At 35.4% G+C, this 27,365-nt stretch overlaps 2 protein-coding genes across 2 annotated transcripts; one reads left to right on the top strand and one right to left on the bottom strand.

Annotated features, from left to right (window-relative positions):
• The first annotated feature begins 780 nt into the window (after window positions 1-780).
• Window positions 781-7,084, top strand: LOC112576669 (charged multivesicular body protein 4b-like). The gene is made up of 5 exons (XM_025259294.1): window positions 781-1,083; window positions 1,707-1,884; window positions 2,442-2,556; window positions 2,939-3,077; window positions 4,579-7,084. The coding sequence occupies exons 1-5, from the start codon at window positions 903-905 to the stop codon at window positions 4,629-4,631; spliced, it is 666 nt and encodes a 221-aa protein (XP_025115079.1). The 5' UTR covers window positions 781-902; the 3' UTR covers window positions 4,632-7,084.
• On the bottom strand, window positions 6,511-24,556 carry LOC112576668 (phosphorylated CTD-interacting factor 1-like). The gene is made up of 13 exons (XM_025259293.1): window positions 24,427-24,556; window positions 22,750-23,100; window positions 22,220-22,437; window positions 21,107-21,261; window positions 20,639-20,870; window positions 20,305-20,404; window positions 19,262-19,424; window positions 17,182-17,354; window positions 16,188-16,274; window positions 15,758-15,939; window positions 13,666-13,860; window positions 13,163-13,237; window positions 6,511-12,567 (listed from the first exon to the last, which is right to left on the bottom strand). The coding sequence occupies exons 1-13, from the start codon at window positions 24,433-24,435 to the stop codon at window positions 12,432-12,434; spliced, it is 2,076 nt and encodes a 691-aa protein (XP_025115078.1). The 5' UTR covers window positions 24,436-24,556; the 3' UTR covers window positions 6,511-12,431.
• Window positions 24,557-27,365: the final 2,809 nt, after the last annotated feature.

Raw genomic sequence — 27,365 nt, 5'->3', positions numbered from 1 at the left:
TGGAATCCGAGAGGCGATTGTGATGTGGAAGAGAGTTCCACTGTTCAGCAGCACAGAGGGAGAACGTCCGTTGTCCGTATGCGACTATCCTTGTGGGAAGGACAGAATGCGGGAGTCTGATGAGGAGCGAAGATTTCATGCAGGAGTGTGGACAGACAAGACTTCAGTAACGTGCGTATAACCCTCTGTCAGTGGTTCTCAAAGTGTGACCACTAGTGGAGTAGTGGTCCGCGGGCATAAGTCAGGTTGTCCGCGGCTGAAAGTCAGCAAAGTGATGTTTAAAGTGATGCATTCCTCGCATTAACATTTTAATTTCGAAGAACGAGGTACGTAGTTTTATGTCAACTTATTACTATGCTACTGTCACAAAAGGACATTTAGTTTTGAATTGTAATGAAACAAATGTGGCAATTTAAATTTGAAATTCATCGTACAGAGTGATTATTAGGCCTTGGTGGTCCGCCATATTGATGGTGGTCCGCGGTCCGAAATACTTTGAGAACCACTGATCTAACAAGATCTCGTTATTCCTTGTGCTCTTATTCAGCAAAACCTAAACATTTCCCTGCTTCTCTATCCTATTTATAGGTTAAATACACATTCAAAAGCAGGGTACAAGATCACAGATCACAGGTTACAGCGAGGAGAACGCGTGAAGTCACTCTCCCCTATGACGAGTCCGATCACACGTTCCTTGCTCATCGGGCCGCCACTTGCGTCATAGATGACGAGAGTTACTTTCCTTGACTTGGATTATTGACCAATGGGAGCCCTGCATTACTTTCAGTGCGTTGTTGACATTGTGTAAGAACGGAGCACGAACGCTTCCTTTTCAGTTGTACTTGCCCATTTGACCATTATAATCTGTTGATTCAAGGGTATTTGCTTCAGATTCTATCAAGATGAGTCTTGTAGCAAAACTTTTTGGAAGCGGGAAGAAAAACAAGGCCCCGACGCCGCAGGAAGGCATCCAGCGGTTGCGAGATATTGAAGAAATGTTGACGAAAAAATCCGAGTTCCTTGAGAAAAAAGTCGCAGCAGAATTGGCACTTGCTAAAAAACATGGTACCAAAAACAAAAGAGGTGAGAAAGAAAAGTAGATGTGTCATTTTTGTTGCCATATTTTACTTTGTTTTTAGCCAGGAATGTTTATTGTGATTGTAATTTGTGTCAGTATGTGATATATTTAATACAGGACAACATGACAACGCTCCTCCTGTCAATATCTTTTGTCCTCCTCCTTTCTCTTGTGTCTGTGTGTTCCCAACATTTATTCTCATTACCGTGGAAACTGCATAACAAGATTTTTAAAAGGCCACGGTCAACTATTTTGTTTTTAAATTCACCCACAAGACAGATAAAAGAATATCCGGAAGAGGTTGACCCAGGATTGCTCAAAGTTCATTATTCAGTAATACCAAAGAGCATTACCCTTCAGTTTAGAATCCACTGGTCTCTACCAGAGACACATTGCCATGATTCTTGTTTTCATCAAATACAGTCATTTCAGTACAGATCTATTTTATGAAAGAAAAATTTTTATTTTTCACTTTTGTGAAAGTTGTTACTTGTAGGATAATATGGTATATGAGCTATGTGATTCTGAAAGGATGATACTTGAATGGCAGATAATTCATTTAAGTGTTTTCTGTGACAAAGTAGATAAAGATTCAGCTAAAGGGAAAGTGAAATGTTTTTCTACCTAGCTGCTCTGCAGGCTCTGAAGCGTAAGAAGCGTTATGAGAAGCAGCTGCAGCAGATTGATGGGACACTGTCCACTATAGAATTCCAGCGGGAAGCGCTGGAAAATGCATCTACGAACACAGAGGTTCTCAAGGTTATGGGCATTGCAGCCCGAGCTCTTAAGGAGACACACAATAATCTGTAAGTGATTTTTTTTGGTAGAACAAGATGGCAAGCTATGTTTCTCAGTTGTTGTCTATGTGTGTTTACTGCAAATTCATGCACCAAACTATATTTTAACTTGAAAACATGATTAAAAATGCTAACATCAGAAACAAGTATTTTTCTGTTAATGTGTTAAACTTGAAGCATCAGCATATTAAACTGAAGACTATGATTATGGTTACATGCCTCATCCACTTATTTCTACCTCTCCTCCAAACATAAAATTTTAAAACTACAGAAAACATCTAGGCTGTGCTAAAGAAAAAAATGTATTCTGTTAGTTTCATTTTCTTATCCACAGCATATCAATTTTACTAATGAGTTGTAGTGGGTCAGTTTTGTAGCCACAAACATTCCTAAATTTTATGTGGGTTTTTGATCTGTGAAGAACCTATAGATATTAAAGGTAGTTTGTGGGGAAATTCTTCATTCTGTTCAGCGTGTCATACATTTTAAGGTGCTGTGCTCTTCATAATAATCTGGTTGACGGTAAATTTATTAAAAATGTTTTTTGTTGTTTTTTTTTTATTTAGAGATGTTGATAAAGTTCATGACCTAATGGATGAAGTTGCTGAGCAACAGGAGATTGCAAATGAGATAGGAGAAGCCATTTCTAACCCAGTCAGCTTTGGCCAGGATGTAGATGAGGTGAGTGTAGAGCTTTAAGTTCTGTCATGTGGGTGGTTGGTTGGTTTTGGGTGGGGGGTCTTTTATAGACTGGTTTTAGATCTTTTTTAGGCACCAAAGAAAGGAAGATAGCTGAAGTTGTTCTGGCATGTCTGCATTAAACATATGCCATCTGGTAAAAAAAGGAGTGTTAAAGTGTTTAAATGAACCCTCTCAGTTTTTGTTATGGATGTTTTAATTGCTTACATTACTCATAATCATGCTAAAAATGCTTTATTTAACACTTCTTAGATATTTAGTCAATAGCAAAAGCTTTTTTTGTTTTATTCTTTAATGAAGATCTGCAAAATCTGTTCAGTGTATATCTTAACACAATATTTCACTGTTTCTGGTCTGCTTTCAGGATGAGTTGCTGGCAGAACTAGAGGAACTGGAGGAGGAAGAACTGAGCAGTGCGTTGCTGGACATAAAAAGCGTCACTGACGAGCTTCCCTCTGTACCTATTGCCGAGCCATCCCGTCCTCAGCCACAGCCACGTGTTGGTTAGTCCAAGACTTGTTTGTCTTAAATCTCTCTTGCAGTTCTTTAAATTTCTGGACTGAGTGGGGTTATTTTTCCTTTTCTATTGGTGGAGTACTTTTTTTTTTCAGACAAAATGATTTTGTTTGAAATATTAAAGGAACTTGATAAAGTGTGAAGACTGAAAATTGATTTCTTTAAATGTACACTTCTAATAAAACTAAGGGCATATATAAAACTAAATACCAACAACTAAATGGTTGGATGAAGGAGTGGGGAGGGAATGTGGAGTTTTCATGTTTGAAATACAATTTGGAATGACAGCTAATAATTTTTTTTAGTTCATTAATTCATACTTTCAGTTTCTCCAACAAATGGTGATTCCTGTGAATAATAAGAAATACACTTTAGAAAATGTACTGAAGAGGCTATTAAAAGATGTAGCAGTAGTAATAATAATAAGAAGAAGAAGTAATAAGCATATTTTAAAGCACACTTTAAAAGTAGACTCAGTTTACAAAGGCACAGCATATATAAATACACAAAGACTCAAAAACAGAGCATACCTATATAGACCAAAACTTTATATATTTATATACAGAGACACAACAACATGGTATTAAGTAAAAGAACAAGATCTTACAGTCATGGCAAGGTGGAGAAAAGTTAGAATTCGTGGTTTGAAATAATGTTTTAAAATGAACTTCTGGGGGCACTTGGTACATTAGAGGTCATGATTGAAAATACATAAAGCAAGATGGCATAAACCACACACACCTTGGGGAAGTTTGGGCAACATTGATTACACACAGATCAGAAATCTAGTTGGAAAATGTAGATGAGAACTATATGGTCCATGGGCTAAGTAAAAAAAATGAAATTTCAGGTTTCAAGAAAAAAGATAAATTTGCGCTGAAATGTAAATGATGCCACATTAAAAACATCAGATTAGATGACCAAGATAAAGGATAGACTACAGAGATATCCATTAGAGCAGTGGTTCTCAAAGTGTGGTCCGCGGACCACTAGTGGTCCGCGGGCATAAGTCAGGTGGTCCGCGGCTGACATCAAAGTGATGTTTAAAGTGATGCATTCCTCGCATTAACATTTTAATTACAAATAACGAGGTATACGTAGTTTTATGTCATCTTATTACTATACTACTTTTACAAAAGGACATTTAGTTTCGAATTGTAATGAAACAAATGCTGCAATTTAAATTTGAAATTCATAGTACAGACTGATTTTTAGGCCTTGGTGGTCCGCCATAATTTTGTACTTAGGCCTTGGTGGTCCGCCGTAGCTCTTACTTAAGTAAAGTGGTCCGCGGTCCGAAAAACTTTGAGAACCACTGCATTAGAGGAAACAGTTGGGCATAGGAGAACAATCCAGGACAGATGTAAATGGCACAGTAAAGTGATATAGAGAAAAGAATGGAAGATAACATCATTTTTCAGCTAGCTAGTGTAAATGTTTTTGCTGTCTGGGCACAAATAATACTCTTTTTTTCAATTTTTGTTGCAGCTCAGAAAGAGGAGGATGATGATATGAAAGAGCTGGCTGAGTGGGCTTCATAATCTTGTCATTACCAGTCTGCTTCATTGTGAAGGCTGGCATAAATGTACACGGAGAATGGTGGAACAAATTTGAAAGAACTGGCTATTTCATATGTTTGTCAGACATTTTCACTTTCTTCAGTGAAGATAGGAATGTGTACAGTAACTGAGTGACAAGTCAGCAGGACTGCATAAAGCATCATACCATCATTACAAATTTTGAGTGCAGGGGCTAATGCATCTAATACAACTGCCAATGATGGCTGCAAAAGCATTGATTTTCAGGAAAATTTTATATTTCACAGCATCTTTTGGTGGTCTCCCTCTGTGGCTTGGATTGTAAACATTGTGATGAAGTAAAGTTGTCACAAGCATTGACAACCTGATATTTTAACTAGGCTTGCTTAAGTTTGTACTAAACTGTGCTTGAGGTTTTTTTTATTTTTATGGGTTGGTGGGTAGGTTGATATTGTTTGGCCCAGCCTAGCATCTCCACTAATTACTGGGTGAGGGCTGTGACTAATCAGTGTAGGTCTTTTAAGTGGGGTTTGATTTTGTGCATGAAGCCATGTTCTTTCAGTAAAAATTTGGATTTCAAAACAGAGTTAACTACTGGGCAGTGTCTGATTACCATTTTCCAGTGCTGCAGTCTAAAAGCGACAGACACAGTTTTTCCCCTCAAGTCTCTCTCTCTCTTCCCTCTACTCCCTCCACCCAGACAAATGTATGTGCTTCATTTGTTTTACCTCTACTGTCTTATTTTTGTGTTTCAAAGTACATATCTAAGCACACTTTCAGTAGTAATATATTTATATCATGAGTCAAATTTAGGAGATTAAAAAGATTAATTTTATGTTTAAAAACCTCAGAAGCTATATACTGAGATAGTTTGACTTAACAATAAAATGTTAACCATGTATGCCTGCTTACAGACATTGATCCTTAATACCCAGCAGCACAAACAAGGTTTGTCAGAGGCAAGGTAAACACTGTTAAACTCAAGAAAACTCTGGTTCAGAAAAAAGACGGGTGACTAACCTTGTAAGTGGAAAATTTGGGTCCACAGAGCAGCAAACTTCTAGAACAGTTATGTTCTTTTGTTTTTGCTTGAACCTGTACTGTATTTTATTTCTTTTAAACAGCTATTGATTCAAAGAACAGATTGCTGAGCATGAATCTACAGATCATTTTTATTTGAAGACTGGTTTTTGTCAGTTGAATGAATTTGTTATTGATCTGTTGTAGCTTAAATTAATAAATAGTCTGATCCAGAACATTTTTTTGTGATGTCTATATCACAGACTTGATTTCTATTTCTTGGGGAAAAATTGTGAGAGAAAAGGAGGTAACAACCTAAGGTACAGCTGGCCCAGGATTTTATTCATTTTGTACAAATGAGTGTGATGGCCTTGTGGCTTTCAAGAATTGTGGCAGCCATAAATTGTTTCAGCGTTTAAAAGTATAAAAGCAACCAAGAAATGTGATCTTCATATCCCAAAGCTCAGTTGCTTGTTTTTATCAGTTGGAAAGTTGTTTCTGGAAATTAAGCTGGCAAGGCACAAGCCTGGTATTAAGTACAGTGTTTCTGTGCACCCTTTTGGCTTTGTATTGTCAGAATACTTTTGGGACATACTGTCTTGCAGTGCAGTGTCTTTTGTGACAGGCCTGAAAAGTCAGTGATCTTGCTAAGTTTTTGCGTTGTTCTTAAATCCTACACTTTTGGCATGTGACAGGTGTTTTATATTTCTCTGAAATGAAAAAAAATTCCTCAGCTGTTAGGGTGTGAAGTACATACAGTGTGTCATATTTGCTTTGATGACTACATAACATGAAATAATTGATAACAAGATCACTGCTTACTAGACTTTAATGTGGTAAATTTCTAAGGCTTTTTTTTTTGTTCCTCATTCTAGTATTCAGTTTTTAATCATCTTTTTATTCCTCCTCTCTTGTATGTGGCATTTTGTTATAGAGAAATGAATGGTTAACTAGAAAATCTTACTTTCACATGGGGAAAACATTTTCCAGTCTCAAAAAGCAACTGTCAAGATTTCTAGTATGTTGAAAATGTAATGTTATAGAGATTGTTGACATTAAAATGGATAACTATGCACTTTTTGGTGTTGCCATTTTATGAGTGTATTTGGAACTCTGTTTTAGAGAAAAGATGGTATATTTATCATAGGATTGGCATATGAAAATAAGAAGTAAACATGAAAGTGCTTGTTTTTTCTGATTCTCTATTAATATTCCTGGAAAATGTTACTTGCTAGTTTCAAACAAGCTATCGTGGGTTATAAGTGTGTAGGTTTATGTTGGTTTGTTTCTTTTTTAATTTCTTGCATCTTAGTGCTGCACGTTTTCAAGCATCACTTGCTAATTTCCTGTGATCATCTGTTGTATTATTATTAATAGAATCAGTACTGTCTTATTTAAATGCTGTAAATAAATTATAATACCCTTTGCAAAACAGACAGCAGTGTTTATTGTTTTGTGTGTAAAATGAAGGACTGCACATCAATCTTTGTTTTTTATGAAGTTTATTTTTTTTATTCTATATATTTAAACTTATTTATATTAATAATCCACAAAGTGACATCCACAGGCAAATTTAAAAAATACAAAAGCATATAAAATAAAATCTGCAAAAGGTTTGAAATAACAACACTGGAGAAATAAAATGATGACGATACATTTAGGTATGTGTTTCTTCCAACGATGCCAGCAACCATACAATTTAAAACTTTTTGATTTCAAAAAATATCTGCAAAGACATGTTTCTTGTGTCATTTTTCAAACTTTTTTTTTTTTTTAAGTATGAATAGTCATAAGAATAAAATCCAAATATTTCACCTTAGGATATATACTTTGCTGTAATTTAGTGTAACTTGCTACTGCACATTTTGGCTACAATAATAAACTCTAGTGCTGCAGTGAAAAACACAAATGTCCCAAAAGAAGTCTGCATAAGTATATCAAGCTTGAAATGGATAGAATATTAAAAGGAAAAACTATTGCAAAAAGTATGCTTTTGCCCCCTCTTCTTTCATTTTGTGTGAAAACAATGTGCTTTTCCTTAGAGTAAGTACACCTCCTTTTAAGGATGGCACTGAAACACTAAAATTTAGCACAAACATATGCCCACCTATGTAATTCTCCAAAAAAAGAAAAAATGGTCCGGCATTTTATTCTCTTTATGAAAGTTGTAGAAAGCAGTTGTCAAAGCATATTTACAACCTCTTTCTGATACTGCTCAATTTCTTGATTCTTTTTCAATGGTAACTGAATATTTGTTTTCTTCAACCATTCTATCTTAAGTGTTGCAGCAGTTACTATTGATTCCGTATTAATATTTCTGTACAAATGAAAGCAGCTACTTCTAATTATCAAAAGAGAGTTTCTTCTGTCTTGACTCAGGGTAATAAAGGTTTGCTCAGAGCTTGAATCATATTTTCAAATACCCCTCTCCTTGTATAAGTACATGATAATATCAATATACTGCATGAAAACATACTCATATTTAAGAAAATAAACATACCACTCATCTGAAATCACTATTGGATGCAGTTTAACCTAATCATGACTAATTAAACAATTTGTACAAAACACTGAATAGACTAAGTTTTGTCTTAGAAAAAAAAAAAAACAGTTTTAAGTATCTGCTCACAATACTTGAAGCAGCAAATTAACTTTTCATGCTACGGGGGGAACATTAAAAATCCTACAATTAAAGAATAGAAACTTCCTTATGATAGCTTTAAACTTTTGACTTAACTGTGATATTTACAACAGGCACTTTTGAGGGAGAAACTATGAGTGCACATTTAAGAATAACCATAGCAATCAAATATTAACATGTTCACATACTTCAGTGTGGTTTTACTCAGTATATGAGAAGAAACTTAGCTATTACTCTAACAGGAATGTGATTTCACAAATGAATGGCAGTTACCTAAGTGACTCATAATATTTTGTAACATAACCTTTCCTTAACTGTTCACATTTTCACTGATTATTTATGGTCAAGAAACCATGCATGTTTTAAGGAAAGAACTTAGAACTTCAAAGAGTTTTTAAAAAAATGTACACTTAAAACATTTATCACACTGATGACTAACTCCTCACAGAAACAAGTGAGTTTACTGAATAAGTAAATTCTCTCTCACCCTTTGTATTTTTCTATGAGTTATACAGCAGAGGAAATAAACTGGATTAATTCTGACGTTAATACCTGAAAAATTCTGATTATTAGCCAGTAGCTATAAATAATATATCAACTGGGAGTGAGACAAATTTGATATGCTACTTTATGCAACTAAATATGGCAAAACATGCAGCATATTTTTATGCTTCCACAATGAACTATACTTCCCGAGGGAATGCACACAGCTAAAAAAAATATTCTGTCTGAAGATATTAACTACCAATCCCAGGATTGTGTAAAGCACCCTTCATGATCATTATTTTCAAATAATTTATTAAAGACTGGCTAATGGTTGTGATTTAAAAGATGTAAAATCAATGAAACCAGTATTTGAATCTAAGAAACTGTTAAGATTTTCCATCACAAAAAATGTTAAAGGCCTGCTTAAGTGAATTTTTTAAACAATACTGTTTATTCTTTAGACACTACCTGCAATCTTAGCCAAGAGTCCCTTTTGTTTGTGAGTTCCAAGCCTTTAATCGCCATTTCTCTGCATAAAATTCATGCCTTCATATTAGAACAGACACACTTAACAAGTAGTTCTGTCTCTTCAGCGATGTAAGTTTATCTGTGTTCTAACAGGATTCACAGACTTGACACTTAACCATACGTTTGAAGTCTTTGTGCACTGGAAATGACAGAGTAAATGCTTGGATGTTGGTAGTCACCAACTTTTAAACTCAATAGTATAGGAGAAAAGGTTGTGGTGATGGTGTAGTGTATCTTTAATTTTTTTTTTCTCTCTGGAAATTTACTTTGTCAATCTGACTACTGTTCTGTTTATGTGATATGACTAAAGGTTACATGATGACTATAGTCACATTTTGGGTCCAGCATGTTTAAGCCAACTACAGTTACCCTAACACAGCAACATGAAAAACTTCATACCACAAAAAGCCTTCTATAAATCTTTCTTTTACTCAGTTGTGCTGAGTATTATCCCTGATAAATGTGTAAATGCATACCCAGAAATTTAACATGTCCATCAACAGTTTGTATCAAACATGACTTTTATGCAGACAATGGCATATTTTTACAGTGCAAAATTTACAATTTTCATAAAGGAATAACTTTAAAAAAATTGTTTCCAGAGTTTGCAATTTACATGCCAATAATTATAATGGAACACTGAAATTAACATAAAACAGAAACAGCAAACTATTCAGCAATGTAAACATTCAAACACAGTCATGAAATACAAGAGATGAAGATCTTTCTTAGCATTCAAAGCCATTTTATTTCACCTGTTTTTATCTCTTACCTAAATCGATCTTAATCTGACAGAAATATCTGCAGATTAAAGAAAGCTTTTTGAAAAAGGACTCTTTCTAGTCTTGATATACTTTTACCAAAGCTCTTATTCTTCAACATTCTAATTTACCAGAACTCCTTAATCTTTTCAGTTACCTTTATAAAATAATAGCCAAAAAATGACATGTATTTACAAGTATTTACACAGCGGTTGCTTACAAACAACCTATGAGACAAAACAAAAGGCTGCCTTTTAAGTCAAAGAGACTCTTTCATTGATTTTAGGGAAGAATAAATGTTAAAAGTCATCTTTTTGTACAAATGCCATCACCACATTAAAAAACTGCCACTTTAAGTAGTAATACGATTTATGGTCAGTGTAGTTTAACGAAAATTGTAACAGCACCACCAAGTGATTTTCACATTCAAACTTTAAAACTGTAGCTATGCAGATATAAATGGTTTAACCCTTTGAACCCCGGACTTCACAAGCCTTTCAGCAGCATTACCTAGGGCTCCCTGACATTTTCTGACTATTTTAAAAATTGTTTGTTTTAAACTTGAAAAATCAAAGATACCTCAGAAATCAACTTGCCAAACTGATATAGAGTTTATTTTTGTGCCTCTACCACAAATGCATTGTATGCATTGTACAGGGTCACATCATGATTTTTTACTTCTCTCCATTGTCTCACTTGACAGATAATCAGTTTTATATTTTGGCATGCAGTGTTATCTCTATAACATGGAAATTCACATAACTACAGTATTCTCTTTCTCACTTCATGCACACAATAAAATTTAAAATGAACAATCCAGCAGTATCAGAAACAAGAAGAGTAAGCATTACTATTTAAGTGCTGGCTGGCTTTCTGGGTTCAAAGAGTTAACAGAAATGTAAAAAGAATTAAAATGTTACACGTTCTTGTAATAGCTTTCCAAAAAAAAAAAAGAAAAAAAAAAGTACATGATTGGATATTAACAGCAATTATAGGTACATGGTTATTTTCAATAATGTGCAACTCTGCTCATTCTGATTATAATTCACGCCTGCATATGCGCACAAACAGATGAAAACATGCACTTTTTGCCATCTCCACATCAGCCTCTAATATTTAAGTCACCGTTCATATAGAATTATCTGTTAATATTATTTTTCTCCTCTTTTGTGAATAGCTCCGCTGGTTTCACATGATAGGAGCAAATATTTGTTAAAAACTAGGATAATGCAAATTGCTTCTCTTTGTTTTTTGTGTGTGTTAAGCTGAATGGGTGGGCACACATGCACCTTTTAAAAAAATCCTTATTATTGATTCAAACATGAAGAGTTTTCAATGTCTTCAATTTGTTTACATATCTGCCAATGTTTACACACTTTTTCAGCCTATCATTAGAAACATGCAAATCTGTAGCACTGTATATTCCTAGAAAATTCCCCAAAAAGTAAAATTTACATTCCAACAATATTCCTGACCAATGACCTGACCATCTCACCAATAGTCAGCACCCTGCTTGTACTTGTTGCTTTGAAATATTTTTTTGTTCTAAATACCATCCATAAGCAACATTTTTAATAAGTGTCCTGGACATCAGGGAAAAAAAGAATTTACTTGACTCTTATTCTGCCATCAGGGTGAAAACTAGAAGCCATTTTTGCAATTTATATTTGGGATTCATAGTAAAATTACCTCAATGATGTGTCTTTCTGATACTAATAACTAAGCAACACAAATTTTTAAGTCCTAAAGTCCTGTCCATCTTTGTTCTGATCCAGGAAGCCACTTGATTTCCCACACCATAGACATTACTACATGACACTTGTCCAGACATTTTTAAAACTGCTGGCTTTAAACATCATCTCAAGCAAATCAACATGCATGAAAAAAATATTGGAAATGGTGCATAATGTGTCATCTTCTATTAAAAACAAGGTAAGATCATATGCAAGAGTACAGGTAACAATGGTTGTATTGTCACAGATAATATACTCTAAAATAAATATTGATTGGTGGAAAATATATTGTGAGATTATGACACACCATAGCCACATCAGTTTCTTTTGTTTCTGTTTTCCATGCACTTACCCCAGCAACTAGGACAAAAAGCAGTTTTCATTTTAAATCATCACATATTCTGTCACTAGGACTGATTTTCTCTGCACTTCCTTCAAAACCACGAATTCTCAAACACTGCTGCTTGATACGACTTCTGAACAACCTGCACCACATTTCACTGAATAAAACGATATCAGAACCACCATATTCACACTGTTGCCAGAACAGCACAAGACACAAATATTGCACACTTTGTTTTGTCAGACGCTGTTCTCTGGAGGTGATTGTCTTACCACTCATTAAATTAGGCCCTTATGCAACCTTGGGCTTGGAAGCCAATATCAGTTCTTTTATTTTATCTGTACTAGGTCCCCACTGCTTGTACCCTGCCTCATTCTGAAGGAATACTACAAGTGTCCCATGAACTGACTTTACATTGACGTCTTCCCTGAAACACCAGACAGAAAAACAATTTAATTTGGTATAACCTTAAAACAATTGACAGGATGCATTTCTAACTTCTGTTTAACATTTATCATACTTCCAGCTTCCAGGTGTGAAATGGAAAGTTATAAAAAAATCAGAACAGTAAATAGATACAGTAATTGTCATAAAAGATCTTTTTTCCAAGTTTTCCAAGTCAGCAGAAACCTCATTTTCAATCTCTATCCTGGAGTGACATTCAGTTTAATGTTGAAAATCTGAGTCTGCTAAATCTACAGGACTGACTTGTAACTGTTTTATAACTTTGTCATGCTTCTCAAAAGTTAAAAGCCTTCCTGTTTCCAGCAGGCTCTCAAAGCTTTTCTTTATTGAATGAAAATGACCATACCTTCTTATTCAATTGAAAAAAAAGAAACTGTGGCAGACACTTGTGAAATATTCACTGATGTATGAAAACTGAAAGAAAGGTGCATCACCAGCTACACCGCTTATCTAAAACTATCAGCGGGCTACACCAACCTGCATAAACCAATCTCATTGCACTGTTTGACCATGTGATAATTTGCAAAGTAGTTTGGTTTTCTTCTCCCACTACTTACAAGGGACAGTTGTGCTGGAATCCATGTCTGTATTCATGGTCCTGTGCTGGCAAGACACAATAACCTCGCTTGAACCTATATTTAAAAACGCAATGAAGTATATTTAAAACCAGCCATAGTTATGCCCATCCATCACCCTATTTATTACTGTAATGCTGTCGGGTTATTATTTAGCTTTCTCCACTGTTAAAAAGTCATGATGACCCTCAAACACCAATATGTTCCTGATATAATAAGTAATCCTACATTCAAATAGTTTTGACAAAGACAAGATAATGTATGCTTAAAAACAAGAAACTCACATGTAAACGAAAATAAAGATGTGGCCAGTAAGACAGACTATATATATATCTTGTTTCTTTAACACATCTCTCTGTCCAAAGGAAATGATTCCCCCCCATTTCTCTCGCCACGCACACACACCTGGAAATTAGCATGCGTATTTTTGATTTACCTTACTGATATATAAATATACAGCAAATAAGTTTTTAAACAAAACTTACGGGCTAGACTCAAGACGAATCAAAGCCTCTGTAGGAGGATCTCGCCATTCAGGGATGAAAACAATGAAAGAAAGTGGGTCTTGTGTTTCTGTGAGCAAGCTCTCAAAATGGTCCACCATGGCTTCCATCAACTCCTCACAAAATGGAGGGTTTGCCTCAAAAGATCCACTTGTTGGGTGAAAATCAAGTATTGGCCTAGAGATACAAAATTATAAGAAAAAATGACTGCTAACAAGAATATTCAAATATTTTATTTGCATGTTTCTACTGGCAGAAATGCTTCAGAAAGAACATGTACAATAGCTTAAAAACAGTACATTGATGGTGTTTTCTATCTTTGACATTTCACTGTGATACGCTTGCCAAATCCCCAGTATATAAAGAGAGAGAGCACAATAAATAAGAAATATTACTTTTCATTACAATTTCCTACACCATCCTCACCCCTTCGTAAATACACACACATATAAAATACTGTGCAAAACACACTGAAATAATCGTTGTTTTAAACTTGCTATTTATTAAAAGCCTGTATAATTATTAAACTAGGCTTATAGTAGTGCTGATCAATGAATAAAATATGACACTTTATTTATCCCAGAGGATAATTCAGGGCAGCTCGATATGAAAGCACAAAACAATACCACAACACATTCATATCTGTCAAACAGACTCCCACATTTAATGGTTCAGACAGCTGCATTCATTCTCACAGAGTAACATTTAGAAATTGCATGGCCAAAACAGCGAAGGACAGCCTCAACCTATTGGTCCTGCATGCAGGTACATCGGTGGCCCAATGGGAGGTGGAAAAATTCTACTGACAGGACATGCCTGTAATCATAAAGTATTGCAGACACTTTCAGAAGTGTCTGCCTGTTATTCAGAGTCTGACGAGCACTCTGGGCTGTTCCAATGACTTTAGAGCAGGTAGATACAACACAATGTAAGCTGCTCTTGTCCTTCATCGATAAACTGTTGTAAAAACAAATAAACAAAAAGAACAGCATGCTCTCTATGTGTGATCTATAAAAAAGCTGAATAGCTTGGAGACAGAGAAATACTTCAGCTTCTGGAGAAGGAAGAGGTGCTGTTAAGCTTTCTTCATGACAACTTGAGTGTTGGAATCCAAGCAAAGTCTCCTATCAAAGATGGTGCTAACGTATTTAAGAGTAGGGACAATTTCTACCTCCTTGTCGTGGATGAAACTTCCGGGACTTGGTGAAGAATTCCAATGGAAATCAAAGAAAATCTCTTTGGTCTTAAATAAAGTTCTAAGAAATTGTCATAGCACCAGGCAATAAATTCATCCAAAGCTACACCCACTTAGAAGAGAGAGCAGTGCAGAGTCATCAGAAAATTTGACAAGATATTGACAATCATGGTTACTACAAGAAATTTTGGTATACAGAACAAACAGAAACAGAGATAAATCACAGCCTTGGGTTAGCCGTGCATGTTGTGATGGAGTCAGAAAAAGTGCCATTGACAAGTACTCGTTGCTGCCTGTCAACTAAAAAGTGAAATATGCTGCTCTTGGATAAATTACTGTGCATTTTTGGTTGAAGCGAGTGAAAGCAACTTTTTTTCTCAAAATGCTCCACCTCCTCTGTCTAGTGCTCCTAAATCAGGAAGAAAGGTGTTGATAGTAGTTGCCGACAAATGTTCTCCCTGCTAGCACACAGCTATTGGTGGAAGAGTCAAACACAAGCAGACCATGCAGAACGATTTCCCACATTAATCAGACTCGTCATGCTCGTGTGTATAGTGTAATAGCCTTGGAATGATGGGCTCTACGTATCATCATCTATTTTTGCCTGTTTAAGTTGCCTTTGATGGTCAGTTATCTTCTCTATAAATAACCACAATTATTATTAAAAATAACTAACTACCAACATCTCTGGTGTAGGAACAGCTGAAATTTCATTTAAAGCAAATTTTGTTTTTAGCCTGCCAGAAAATCCTAAAATATGGTAAAATGATAATAGTTATGCACCAATATTAATAAAAATACAAATCATCTTTTAAACAGGCAAGATAACATCACAAAATATGATAGATGAAGAAAGAGATGGTGAAGTAATCTATTTACCCTCTTGATCCAAAGTATCCATCAGTGTCTGGAAAAGCTGAGCAATACTGTCTGAAGTAGCAGTTGAAAGGGGAGGCAAAGCATTCAAATGTCACCCCAAAAAGTCTATGTAAGCACTCAAATACTGGCACAGACAGGGCTCCATGCATTCGAAATGCTTCTGATGCAGTTCCAAAAAATGTCTGATGTAACAGGCAAATGTCATAATAAAGATTAAAACACATCCCAAAGCAAATATTATTTGATGAGATTTTTACAATTTCAAATAATATAAATGTTTAGTCTTTATAATTATAACATCATGCCAAACACCATAAAGTTTTACAACTGCTAATTAAGTAAAGACCTTCTGGTTCCTTTATACTCATGTAACTTTCATTTTCTTCTTTTTTTTCTGGACTACCGAAATGTACTGAAACACTGCCTCTACCTCATAACGTTTCAACAAGCACCACACTCTCGCCAGGAAGTTATCAAATCGAGGATCGTCTCGACAGCTCAGTCTGTACAGTTGTTCCTGTAAGGAAGCAGAAAGAGTAATGTTAATGCGATATCATATTTTAGATTAAAAAAACAGATCAAAATCCATCAAATTTTCAATTGTCATAAAAATGTTATAGCAAATTTGTTCATGACCAAATGTGAGCTGTACAGGTGACTCACAATTTATGTCACTAATTTATGTCACAGATATGTTCAGAAGAACTACAAGTAATTCAAAATTTCACAGAAACTGAAGTCTTCTTATAAGCAATAATAGTCATAGTTTGCGAACTTTCACACTCAATTTGATTGCTTTTTCCAGCACTGTAACTCATTACAAGGGTTTGTCATGCTGGCTGTCAATATCAAGCAAGCACCCCAACTTCTACCCTAAAGATATAGCATTTCAGGCCTGCTTTGAGTCAGTTAAACTTGAATCATTAGCTAGATGCTTATATATTTTGACACTTTAACCCAGGCACAGGATAAACACTAATGTACATGACTTCTCAAAGACAGAAAAACTGACCGACAATTAGAAGCAGACACCTATTTCTTTCTAGCACAAATTTTCCTTCAGTTTGATATCAAAGATGATGTACTACCTGAAATCACTTACTGTTACAAATAGTATAATGGTGCTATTTGGAGACTGAGAAGAAAATGACACACTGTAGTCATAGAACCTCAAACACAGTATTTCTGCAAGTCACCTTTTAAAATTTAATCTGTCAATTTTTTAATGTATTATTTTTTTTATTTTTGAAAGCTGTGCGGTGCAATATTTCAAACTGACAGAGTTTGAACACACAAAAATAATGTTGATTTTTTTAAGGTGTCAAAATGCCGCACCACTAGCATAAAAGTGAGTAATCACCCACAGGAAATTTTAATAACAGTATGATAAATATTTCTACTCTCCTATATTTTTACATACTTACCAATTTGTGAAAATGGACTGTGTTTATCTTTAATGTGTCACCCTTGTAGTTTAAAAAACAGCAGTCCTTATCTATGCGATGTTCCACAGCTGGCAGCCTTGGAGATGGTATGCTCACCTGCACTGCATAACACATAACCTTTCTTCGTCTTGGCTGTGGCAAAGGACCTGGATCTGAAAGAAGAAATCTTATAATTTAAGTAATTACAAAAAATTTTAAAAAAGCAAAGCTGGAGATCTTCCTACAAATCTCATGGGTTTTAAAGAAATCTTAAACAGTATCAAAACACTTAAAATAATGTGCACTTAAGCATAATTTAAAAAACAAACTTTGAAATTTGGCTTCACTGCAAAAAATAAAAGCTGCATCCCCTGGCTAATAATCTGGCTGCTGCATGGTATACAACTACATCTTTCCAAAAGGAACAGTTTTCCAGGACTTTCCTCCATCACTTACAACTCTCTTCATCTTTCCAGTCAGTCTAAAATGGACCTGTCAATCTCTTGGAAAAACATGCCACTGTGCTGTGGATACTCCAGGTCTTCAAAGAGTTTGCAAGCCACAGCTATCTTAACTGACATCTGTTTCATGCAGTTTCATGCTTTGGCAGGCTTTCAGCAGATCTGTTGTTTGAAATAGACACTAGTTCTACTGATTAATCCATTACTTTATGAAAGAGATGATGGTTCAGCTTGATGTGGTCTTTTCAAGTAACCCGAAGATCACAAACTTAAACACTGCAGAAGGTGATAGACCACAAGTGTAACAGCATGAATGCTGCTGTTTTTACTTGGCTGCTGCTTGGTCTTAATGATGGTCTGTTTTCTTGAATATTATGGACCTGTCCTGATGCTTCACTGTGGATTCTTCTTTTGTCACCTCGTTAGCCACTGCATGTCCCTTAATTACTATTCCTAACTCCCTGGCAATACTGTCTGTCATGCTAACCGTCATGTAACGAATGAGGGGGGGGGGGGAATTGTTGTTTTACGCCGTGCCAGCAACTAAGGCTATATTACGGCAAGCAGCCAGCCCTGTAAACAGATGTCACGTGCAGAGAAAGAACAGCGTGCCCGAGACGAGAAATGAACTCTGGGCAGCCAACCTTCACTGTATTGGTGACAGGTGCTAACCGTTGCGCCACCGGACCGCTCTCATGTAACGAATGAATCTTATTTAAAGTATTTACATCCCTTCATACCTTCATCCATCGCTTTACGTTCTGTTCTTGTACCTCATCTTTATGTTGTTCGGTGTGCCTATACCTACCTCACTGTCAACTGGCTGTTATCTTCATTTATCATTATTGGTCTACACAGAGAGTGCAAACTATCTTGGTCATGATGCTGTGTGTTATAAGTTCCCATTATTATTATTATGTCAATCTGTAAAGGCTCTGCTAAGAAACAGAATCTGGACCATCAAGCTTCTAGTCACAGCACAGAAAAGAAATCTATAAGTAACAGATGAGACTGATGGCAAGTGTTGTGGTTGTTTGCAACATAGGCTACAAAGAGTTTCAGCAGCGGAGTATTTGTGGGGGGTTTTTTTTCCCCTCCTATCCCTGTTAAACTACAAAGATTGAAGCTTTCTGCTTCTGCCTCAACCATATGACCAGACTGATGAAGGCCTTTTTCACATGTATCCACACTGTCAGGGTATGCTTTTTATTGTGGATGCCATGTTTTTATCTTCTCTGCCTTGTGAGCAGTCTGGTAATCAGCTGAACTATGTCTGAAGGGTTGAAACACACCTCTCTTTTCCAATGGATTATTTTGCTTGGATTTAGTTGTTGCTCAGCACCCCAAATTTGTTTCCACAACATCAGCATTAAGTTGTTTTTATGCAAGCTGTTGAACTTTCATTTCAAGATCTAAAAAAAGAGTGAAAAAAAAACAAAACAAAACTAAACAATAATATTTTTGCAAATGAGTTTTGCAAATGCACACCAAAGAAACATGTTCTAACATAAATACTTGGATTATTCCAACTATCTGTCATTCTTGAGCTAACACGAGTGCTTGGGCTACTCCAATTACACTTTATTCTTGAACATAAGTGCCTGGATTATTCCAATTACCTGTTATATTGTGCTGCTTTAAAATATCAGCAGTGTTCTCAGCAAGCTTTTTGGCAAAATCACATGATAAATGGTAGATCTTGCTGCAGATTCCTTCTACAGATGCTTTGGCAACTTCTGTCAAGTGAGGCTGGCAATGTCGCTTCAGATGAGCAAGACGTTCCTTTGTGTCAACAAAAGCAGCTAATAAATTTGTGATAAAAGGTGTAATGCATGAATGGAAATGCTTATTCATTTATTCAAACAACTCCCACATGAGATATAACCAAAGTGATAATACACCCTTTTACTTGTTTTTATAAAGTAAATCATGAAGGTAAAGGTAGCTGGGGAGTGAGATATTACAGACCTTACTTTTCTCGGGGCCATGTTTATGTGGGGGTGGTGCCCATCTCCTCTCCCTTGCAGTCTTACCCTCCCCAGCATTATATATCAAGTACCCTGGTTCAACCGGGGAAAATTTGGTACACCAGATGGGTATCAAATTGATATGCCTTGGATGCCAGCACTCTAACCACTCTGCTATCAACTCTTACTTTCCATCAACAATGACTGCCACAGATACAAGAACTTCAAGGTAAAGGTAATACGGTCTTAATTTCTTTCCAAAATGCTTATGAGAATTTTCAATATTTAAGATTTGTATCTCTTTAATGGAATATAGTTATTCTCAAAATTTTAGATTTTGTAATAAATAAATCCAGTGATTTGGTATTCACTGACTGGGTAGTAAGTCAACCAGTAGTTAGTGACTTCAACCATATCTGCTTTGAAAGCTAGTAAAGTTTAAAAAAAATTGTTTTACCACAATGTTACTGCAACAGTACCTTATAACAAGCTCTCAAAATAAATGCTATGACAAAGGAACAATATTAAATCTGTGTTTGTATGCAAACCTGAATGTAAACAGTCATCATTGTAATAGATTATAACATACACTTTCTGTATATACATATAGAGACATGCCTGTCTGGACACTTACTTATTCATATACACATTTACAAATATGTTTCACCTCTTAATTTCTTTATAGCATTACTTACCAGGTAATCATCATAGCTAGCATTATTCTTCTCTCTTAGCCAACGAAATGTGTCCTCTGCATTCCACATAACAATCTTGCGACTTTCTGATGAGGCATTTCTATACAGAATGAACAGCACTCTGTCTACATCATGTAATGACTTGTTTCATCACAAAATGGCAAAGAAACAATGAGAAAGTGGGACTCCTCGATGATTTGGGTTAATAATTTTAATACAATAATAATTTAATAAGGTTTAAGGATAATAAAGATTGCTAAAAAATAATTTAAAAAGTCTGTGCCATTTAGATTGGTATAAATGGTATAAAAACTGTAAAGATTGGACATCTAACCTTGATTCAACCATCTTCTTGGCAGATTCAGCATATCGATAAAGCTGTTTACGGGCATCTCGTGAAAACTTAGGTTTGACCAGCTTCACAGGGATGTCATTCATGATCTCTCTGTACATGGACTGTGAAACTTCTGGTACACACTGTGTTGGCAACATGGGGTCTGACCCCTTGTCTATGACTTTGCGTTCAAGCAGCCAACGATTAAAGGATTCTGCTGGTGCTGAAATGCCTGAACAAAATGATCAGCATTTTCTAAGCATCTCAGTATTCCTTGCAGTTTACTATTTTTTTAGCCTTTTCAGTTTTGTTTTTTAAAATTCTAAAATAAATTCCTCATCTTAATCTATTTCATATTAGATATTCAATTTCTCTAAAAAGTTTTCAATGCTTTTGTTACACATTTAAAATTAATGGTCATATTTTAATAAACCAACACAATGCTCAATCATCTTTAACATAACTTACCTTCTCGACTAAGGCAGAGATCACTGTACAAACTTCGCAGTTTTGTGGTGAGTGTAGACCTTGATTTTTCAACATCTGGATGAGGTGGTGCCATGGTGACTGGTGCTCGCTCATAAAATACTGCATTGCTAGGTAAGTCAAAGTTCCAGAAGGGGCTGAAAAGGCAAACATCAATGTTTCAAATACACTTCTTGACAACGCTCAACAATGTGCATACATCAATGTTATATTCCTTCCCACCCTGTCCCCACCGATAGAAAATGTGTCCGTTCATCATATCTTTCTTTCTTCTGGGTCTACCGCCTCTTTTTAAATCTAAGCTGCTTTGTGATACTCTTCTCTACACACATATTTTGAGCCTAAATTATCTAGCTGCTTCTAAATATTCTAAAACTATGCTCCTCATCTGATGACCATATCCTCACTTTTACTGTCACCAAAACAACATAGAGTCCCAGGATTTTTAGCTAATGTGCAGCAAAACAATGGAACTCTCTCCCTTTCCACATCTGCCATCTATCCACCATTGAATCTTTTAAATGTTCACTGAAAACACACCTCTTCCTTCAGCATTACTCTTAACATTAGTCCACAAAATGCTACTCCTTTTTCAACACCTCCATTTTCCCTTTATTGCTACTTGCCTACTCATCTTCCTCTGCTCACTTATGACACTCTTAGTTCTTCTGACCCAATTCCTGGTTGTGCTTTCTATATTTGGCTTTTATTAGTCATCAGTACTGTTTTTCATACTTCCATTCCTTCGTATGTGGTCCATGTCTTGTTCTTGTCTCAAGCACTAAGGGCACTTGCCTACGAGCATGCTTACAAATCATGAATTTATTATTCTTAAACTTTTTGCTTTAGGACTCTAAGATAGTTCTACATTTTTAACAATGTCAGCCTGGCCCAGACATCAACTTTAATTCACAAGCATTTATTATCTTTTTTATATTTAGCATACTTTAGTAGTACATATTTTTCTGTAATAAAGCAAACCAGAAAATATTCAATGCAAATTTAACATGTCTATACACTCTTCTCTTTACCCTCTTCCCATATCTATCATAAAATTATGATAAAATAGTGATAAAATGAGAGGTAAGCTCTTACTTGTAATTAAATGCCATCTTCTTGGACGGACTGAGGGACGGAAAATCTGTGCTAGCCCGACGTTTCCCACCAATTTGAATAACTTCAGATGATGAGTTCAAGTCTATGCTCTGTGGATTAAGGTCTGCCCGACTAAGGGCATAAGATGAAGATGCAGTGCTTGGTGGTTCCCCTTCTGGAGTGTTGATACCCAGTGGATCAGTTAGAGGATCAGCTTGCTGCAAAAAAAAATAAATAAAAAATAAATAACGTGTTGTAAAGTTTAAAATTTACGAAAAATAGAAAATACCTGTTAATCTGTAAATTATTTTTACTCTTAATATTGTTCTAAGAATGCACTATGTTTAACTTGCCACTTCCAAAATAATTATCAAGATGCAGTCTGTTCCTCTAAATTAGTTATGATGGACAAACATATTTATAAAAATGTATTTGGATGCACATAAATATGTATATATGCATGCCATTCTAAGGCTGCACATTAAACTTTATACCAAACATGCATACAAAGGGAATAAAATCTAACTTACCAATCCAATCTGTGGAGGTTCCCAAAGAGATTCATTAGTTAGTTTATTAAAATAATATGGTCGGTTTTCACGTTTGCTCCAAAATCTTCGCCAGCCAAGCTGCAATAATTCTACAGGAAGATCATGGACAGGATCTGCCTGCAAAGACTGAGGGCTCAAAGGAAATGGTTTGTTCAAGTTCTGTCCTTCAAGATCAGGACTGACAGGCAAGCGCTCACCAACTATCCCTGGAGAAAGTGGGGTAACCGGGATGGAAGATACAGAAGATCTAGAAATATGTAAAGAGGGTATTGTAGGGTCTCCACCTCCGATTTTGCTGGTAGCCATCATGGAATTTCTTTGTATGTTATCCTGCAAGGGAAGAAATATGAAGAGTAAAGCCATTTTTGGGGCTAATTTTGTTCTCACGCACACACTCATGTTATACTTACAGACAAAGAAAAAAGCCTATTTTCTCAAAAGCAAAATATATTTAATAACATATCAACAGAAATTACATGATATTATATGACACATCAACAGAGCACAACACATCAACATTTATGCACGTGCACACAGACACAAACATACAGTCCTGATTCACTATTTTGCCGCCATCTGCCCAACACATCTTGGGCAAAAGGCAAGAGTGGCAAATGAAGAGAGCATTTTATCCATTACAGCACAGGGTCAGCATGATATACAAGTCTCTTAGTATTAGTATTACTAGGGGTAACCTATTCTGTCATCATGAAAGTAAGAGGCAAAGTTAACAAGATGAGAATGTGCATGTGTATGAGAATATATATATATGCTTCAGATTCACAAAATATACATATACAGCTTGTTAACATTCTTTGTTATGATTTATGAAGTTAAGATTTGTACATTTGTGGCAATACTCTTAAAAAAGATCTCACATCTGAGCCTTTCAAATCAAATGTTTAAGAATGCAGCAGTTATGCTCAATGGATTCATCCATGTATGTACATATCAGTCGCATTTTTTGGAGAAAGGTGCATGTCCACCACATTCCTAGATTATCAGGTAATGTCTTCATTTTGATACTATTAAATATAGTCTCATCCTACCAAATATACCCTTCCAACACACACACACAGTGAAACACTCATCTTTTGCATCATTTTTGAATTTTTCAAATCTTCATTCCTTAAATTAAATGCATTGTTGATTTGTTTCTGATTAGTTATTAAAAGTTAATGTGAATAAAAGGATCTGTTATGAGAAGCCCTTTCCCTACATCTTTTTGTTAAAAGTGTAATGTGATCAAGCTAAAAAAAAAATTTTGTTTTTAAGTTTAGCGCTTCGTTTCTTTGACATGTAAAAAAACAACAGCAGACCCATGATGAGAAAACAGGTTTCAAACTCTCCATGCCAGTGTGACTTAAGCCTAAAGAGAGATCCTGCAAGTGGTCTGCTAATCATTATTTCCTGTTTTGTGCAAAGTGAATATGCTTCATCAATTTATTTTATCATCTTTATGGTGAGGGTTAGTCAGGGCACTACGAATATCCTGACGATTAGTAACCCTTGGGTTTATGTCAGCCTCACCAGTTGGGTAATGCACCTGTGCGCCAACCGCATCGAAAAGCTTCTGAGGCAGTAATTATCACTAAGCTACTTGGCTCCAGAAAGCCAGATCATCTTCAAAATTATTACACATCTTTTTATAACAACCTTATGCATGTGTCTGTCCCAGAAATGATCACGTTGTAAGCAATCTGGCCTTAATGTAAACAATTATTAACACACTCGATGTTAACCTCCTTGGCAAAGGCGCCATCTTAGCACTGATGCCAAAATGTGTAAAAGTGTGATCGGAAGCTTTTTTGAAAAAATGGGAGAAAAGAAATCTGTTTATTGCTCTGTTCTGTGTTCTCGCATCTATAGTTTCTAACCGTAAGAGTTTAGAGACTCTAAGTGAACAGATGAATGTGCATGTAATTTATGTTTTTCCGGTTAAAAAACTAAAATTATGGTCAGTAGCCCGTATGCGGATCATAATTTTATTTTAAAAAAGGGTCAGCCCAGAAAAGTCACGTGATAATATTGACCTATCACTGCAAACCAAGAACTTTTCTAATTTTTAATCAGTTCATATTGAAACGTTTATATATAAAAGATCGTTTAATCGATCTTTGGATAGTAAGCCATATATTTCAAATAATGAATTGCAAGCGTAATTTTTTCGTGTACTTTAATAGTAACTGCCAAGATATCAAGAATCTTACAAACTTCGGTTCCGTGATTAACAAATTTTCAGTATCAACCGCAAGATGATTTAAAAAGGACAGAAAAGAGTGGACAGAATAGATAACTTCTAGTCATGTGATAGCGAAATTTAAGAAATAAAACTTGAGTGTTATTAGAATTTGTAGATCTGTTATAAGCATACCATAAACATAAATATGCGAATATAAAGGGACATTATTGCTGCTCTCGAAATCTTCTGAAAGGAGATAATTTAGTTCATTTATGCCATCACCATAGGTAGCAGGCGTTGGAGAGATGAAATTTAGGAAAATTGTCGTTGTCGGCAAATTATGAAAACCATGAAATGAAGCGACGAAATTTCGTTTTGATTTGGGAATGAGGATGGTAGATAGACCAACTCAGAATCAAGCGAGATCGAACAAAGTTCATTTGAAAATTCATGGATCGTCTAATGAGAGTGTGAAGGTATGTTCACTTCGGATTGTTCCCGTTTAACCCCCATCGTACGCTTTGTAAGCTTGTTATTTTTTTGTTTCGCGCGCTGTTTATATTATTACAAGGAGTTAAATAATTTGTTGTTAAATAATTTATTGATATTACGGGACTTTTTATGCTGCATGGCATCTTTAGCAGAAAACAAACAAATGTAGAATGCTAAATAAATTTAAAGTAAAATTAGCTTGAGTGTACTGTAGTCCGTAGCAAACGTAACTTTTTTCTTTTTTGTTCTTTGTCATTCGTTATTGCTTACATAATTTCAGTAGTCTGATATTTAGTGACAGCATGAAATTAACCAGTCGGGCTGTTGGAGTTGGGAATGGTGGGTGGAAAGGTGGTGTCAAATGACATGGGCATCAGTTAAACTACCGCTTAGTAATAAATGGCGATTCACGTGGACAGCTGGTTATATAGATAACACAAGCATGCATTATGTGTTCAGTGAAAGATTTGGGTAACCGTTCAAGTGACAGAGGTATGCATGTAAAGCAGTGCATCTTTATTATTATAGCATTTTTTTTAAAAATCAGGTTGGATTTAAGTCTTTCAGTATTTGTTTCAGCATTTAATTACTTGCCTGGCATATTTATTTTAAATTTGTTGACTGTTTTTACAGATACTGTGTAAGTGTTCAAGTAAGTCACTTCCATATTGTTTTGTTAGTAACAGAAGCAACTGTTATCTAATGGGTAGCTGGTATGGGAAGAATTTTATATTCTTAGTTTAGTGGTCAGAAGTAATTCTGACGCAGAGGCTTTAGTAGTTCTAGTAAATGGTCTGTGGCAGAGTATAGTAACTTTCAAAACCAGCAATTAAGTGAAAAAAAATTTGTAAATTTTATAATAAGTATTAAAGACCTACCTGATTTCTCCACGTTTTAAACAGATTCTGGTAGGTAGAGAGGATATAAATGTAATCTGTAAATTTCAGCTCCTGAAACACTGTAGTTTATTATTATTATTTAAATTATTTTCAAACTTGGTGATTTTCACCTGTAGTAGTCGGGAGGTCTAGTGGCGCAACAGTTAGCACCCGTCATCAGTTTAGTGAGAGCTGGGTGTCCTGGGTTCAACTCTCATCTTGGGCATGCTGTTCTTTCTCAGCATGTGGCATCTGTTCACAGGGCTGGGCTGGCTGCCTTGCCGTGATATAGCCTTAGTTGCTGGCTTGGCGTAAGGCCCAGTGAAGTCGTCTCTACACACATAAATGAAGTTTGTCTTCTCAACAGTGAATCCTTTGGAGATGTATACACACACTTACTCCATCACTATTTTTTCCTGTGCATTAAACAATGACAGCAATTTTCATATCTGTGCTTGGGCTTTAGAGATTCAGTACTTTTTGTCAGCCATGATTTCACCAGTACTAATGTCACACATGGGCTTGGGCCCTAAGGAGATTTGAACAGGAGAGCATATCGTTTTTATTAAATTTCTCAAGATTTCTATTTCTCCTTACATTTTCATGTTTGAGGCATTAATAAGCCATATGAAAGGAGTCTTTTGAGTGTGATGTGTGTCATCAATCGGGTAGTTCTTAAAAACTGGGCAATCATAAAAAACTAACAGAACACTAATCTGTATATTTCAGTAAGATAACTAAAACAAAATTAAATATAGGAAGTAAGGAAAACTGAAGATTCTATAATTCTTTTTAAACACAGTAATAATAATTTTGTAAAGATTTCTTTCTCTAAATCTCATTTTGAATCATATCACAACTTTGGTTAATTGTTTTTGTTTCTCTTTCTCTCTCTCTTTTTTTTTTGTCACTCTTGTATAATATTGATTGCTTGAGAATGCTTATGACAGATATAAGTTTCAGTAGTTATTGTAATAATGTAACATTTTTGAAATAACATTTTGATGGTTTCATCAACATTTAGCATTTAAAATGGCTAGTCT

This window comes from Pomacea canaliculata, linkage group LG12, assembly GCF_003073045.1.
Source record: "Pomacea canaliculata isolate SZHN2017 linkage group LG12, ASM307304v1, whole genome shotgun sequence".
Classification (NCBI taxonomy): Eukaryota; Metazoa; Mollusca; class Gastropoda; order Architaenioglossa; family Ampullariidae; genus Pomacea; species Pomacea canaliculata.
The sequence above is the reverse complement of the archived record's forward strand: the minus strand, read 5'-3'. Positions and strand labels throughout refer to the sequence as shown.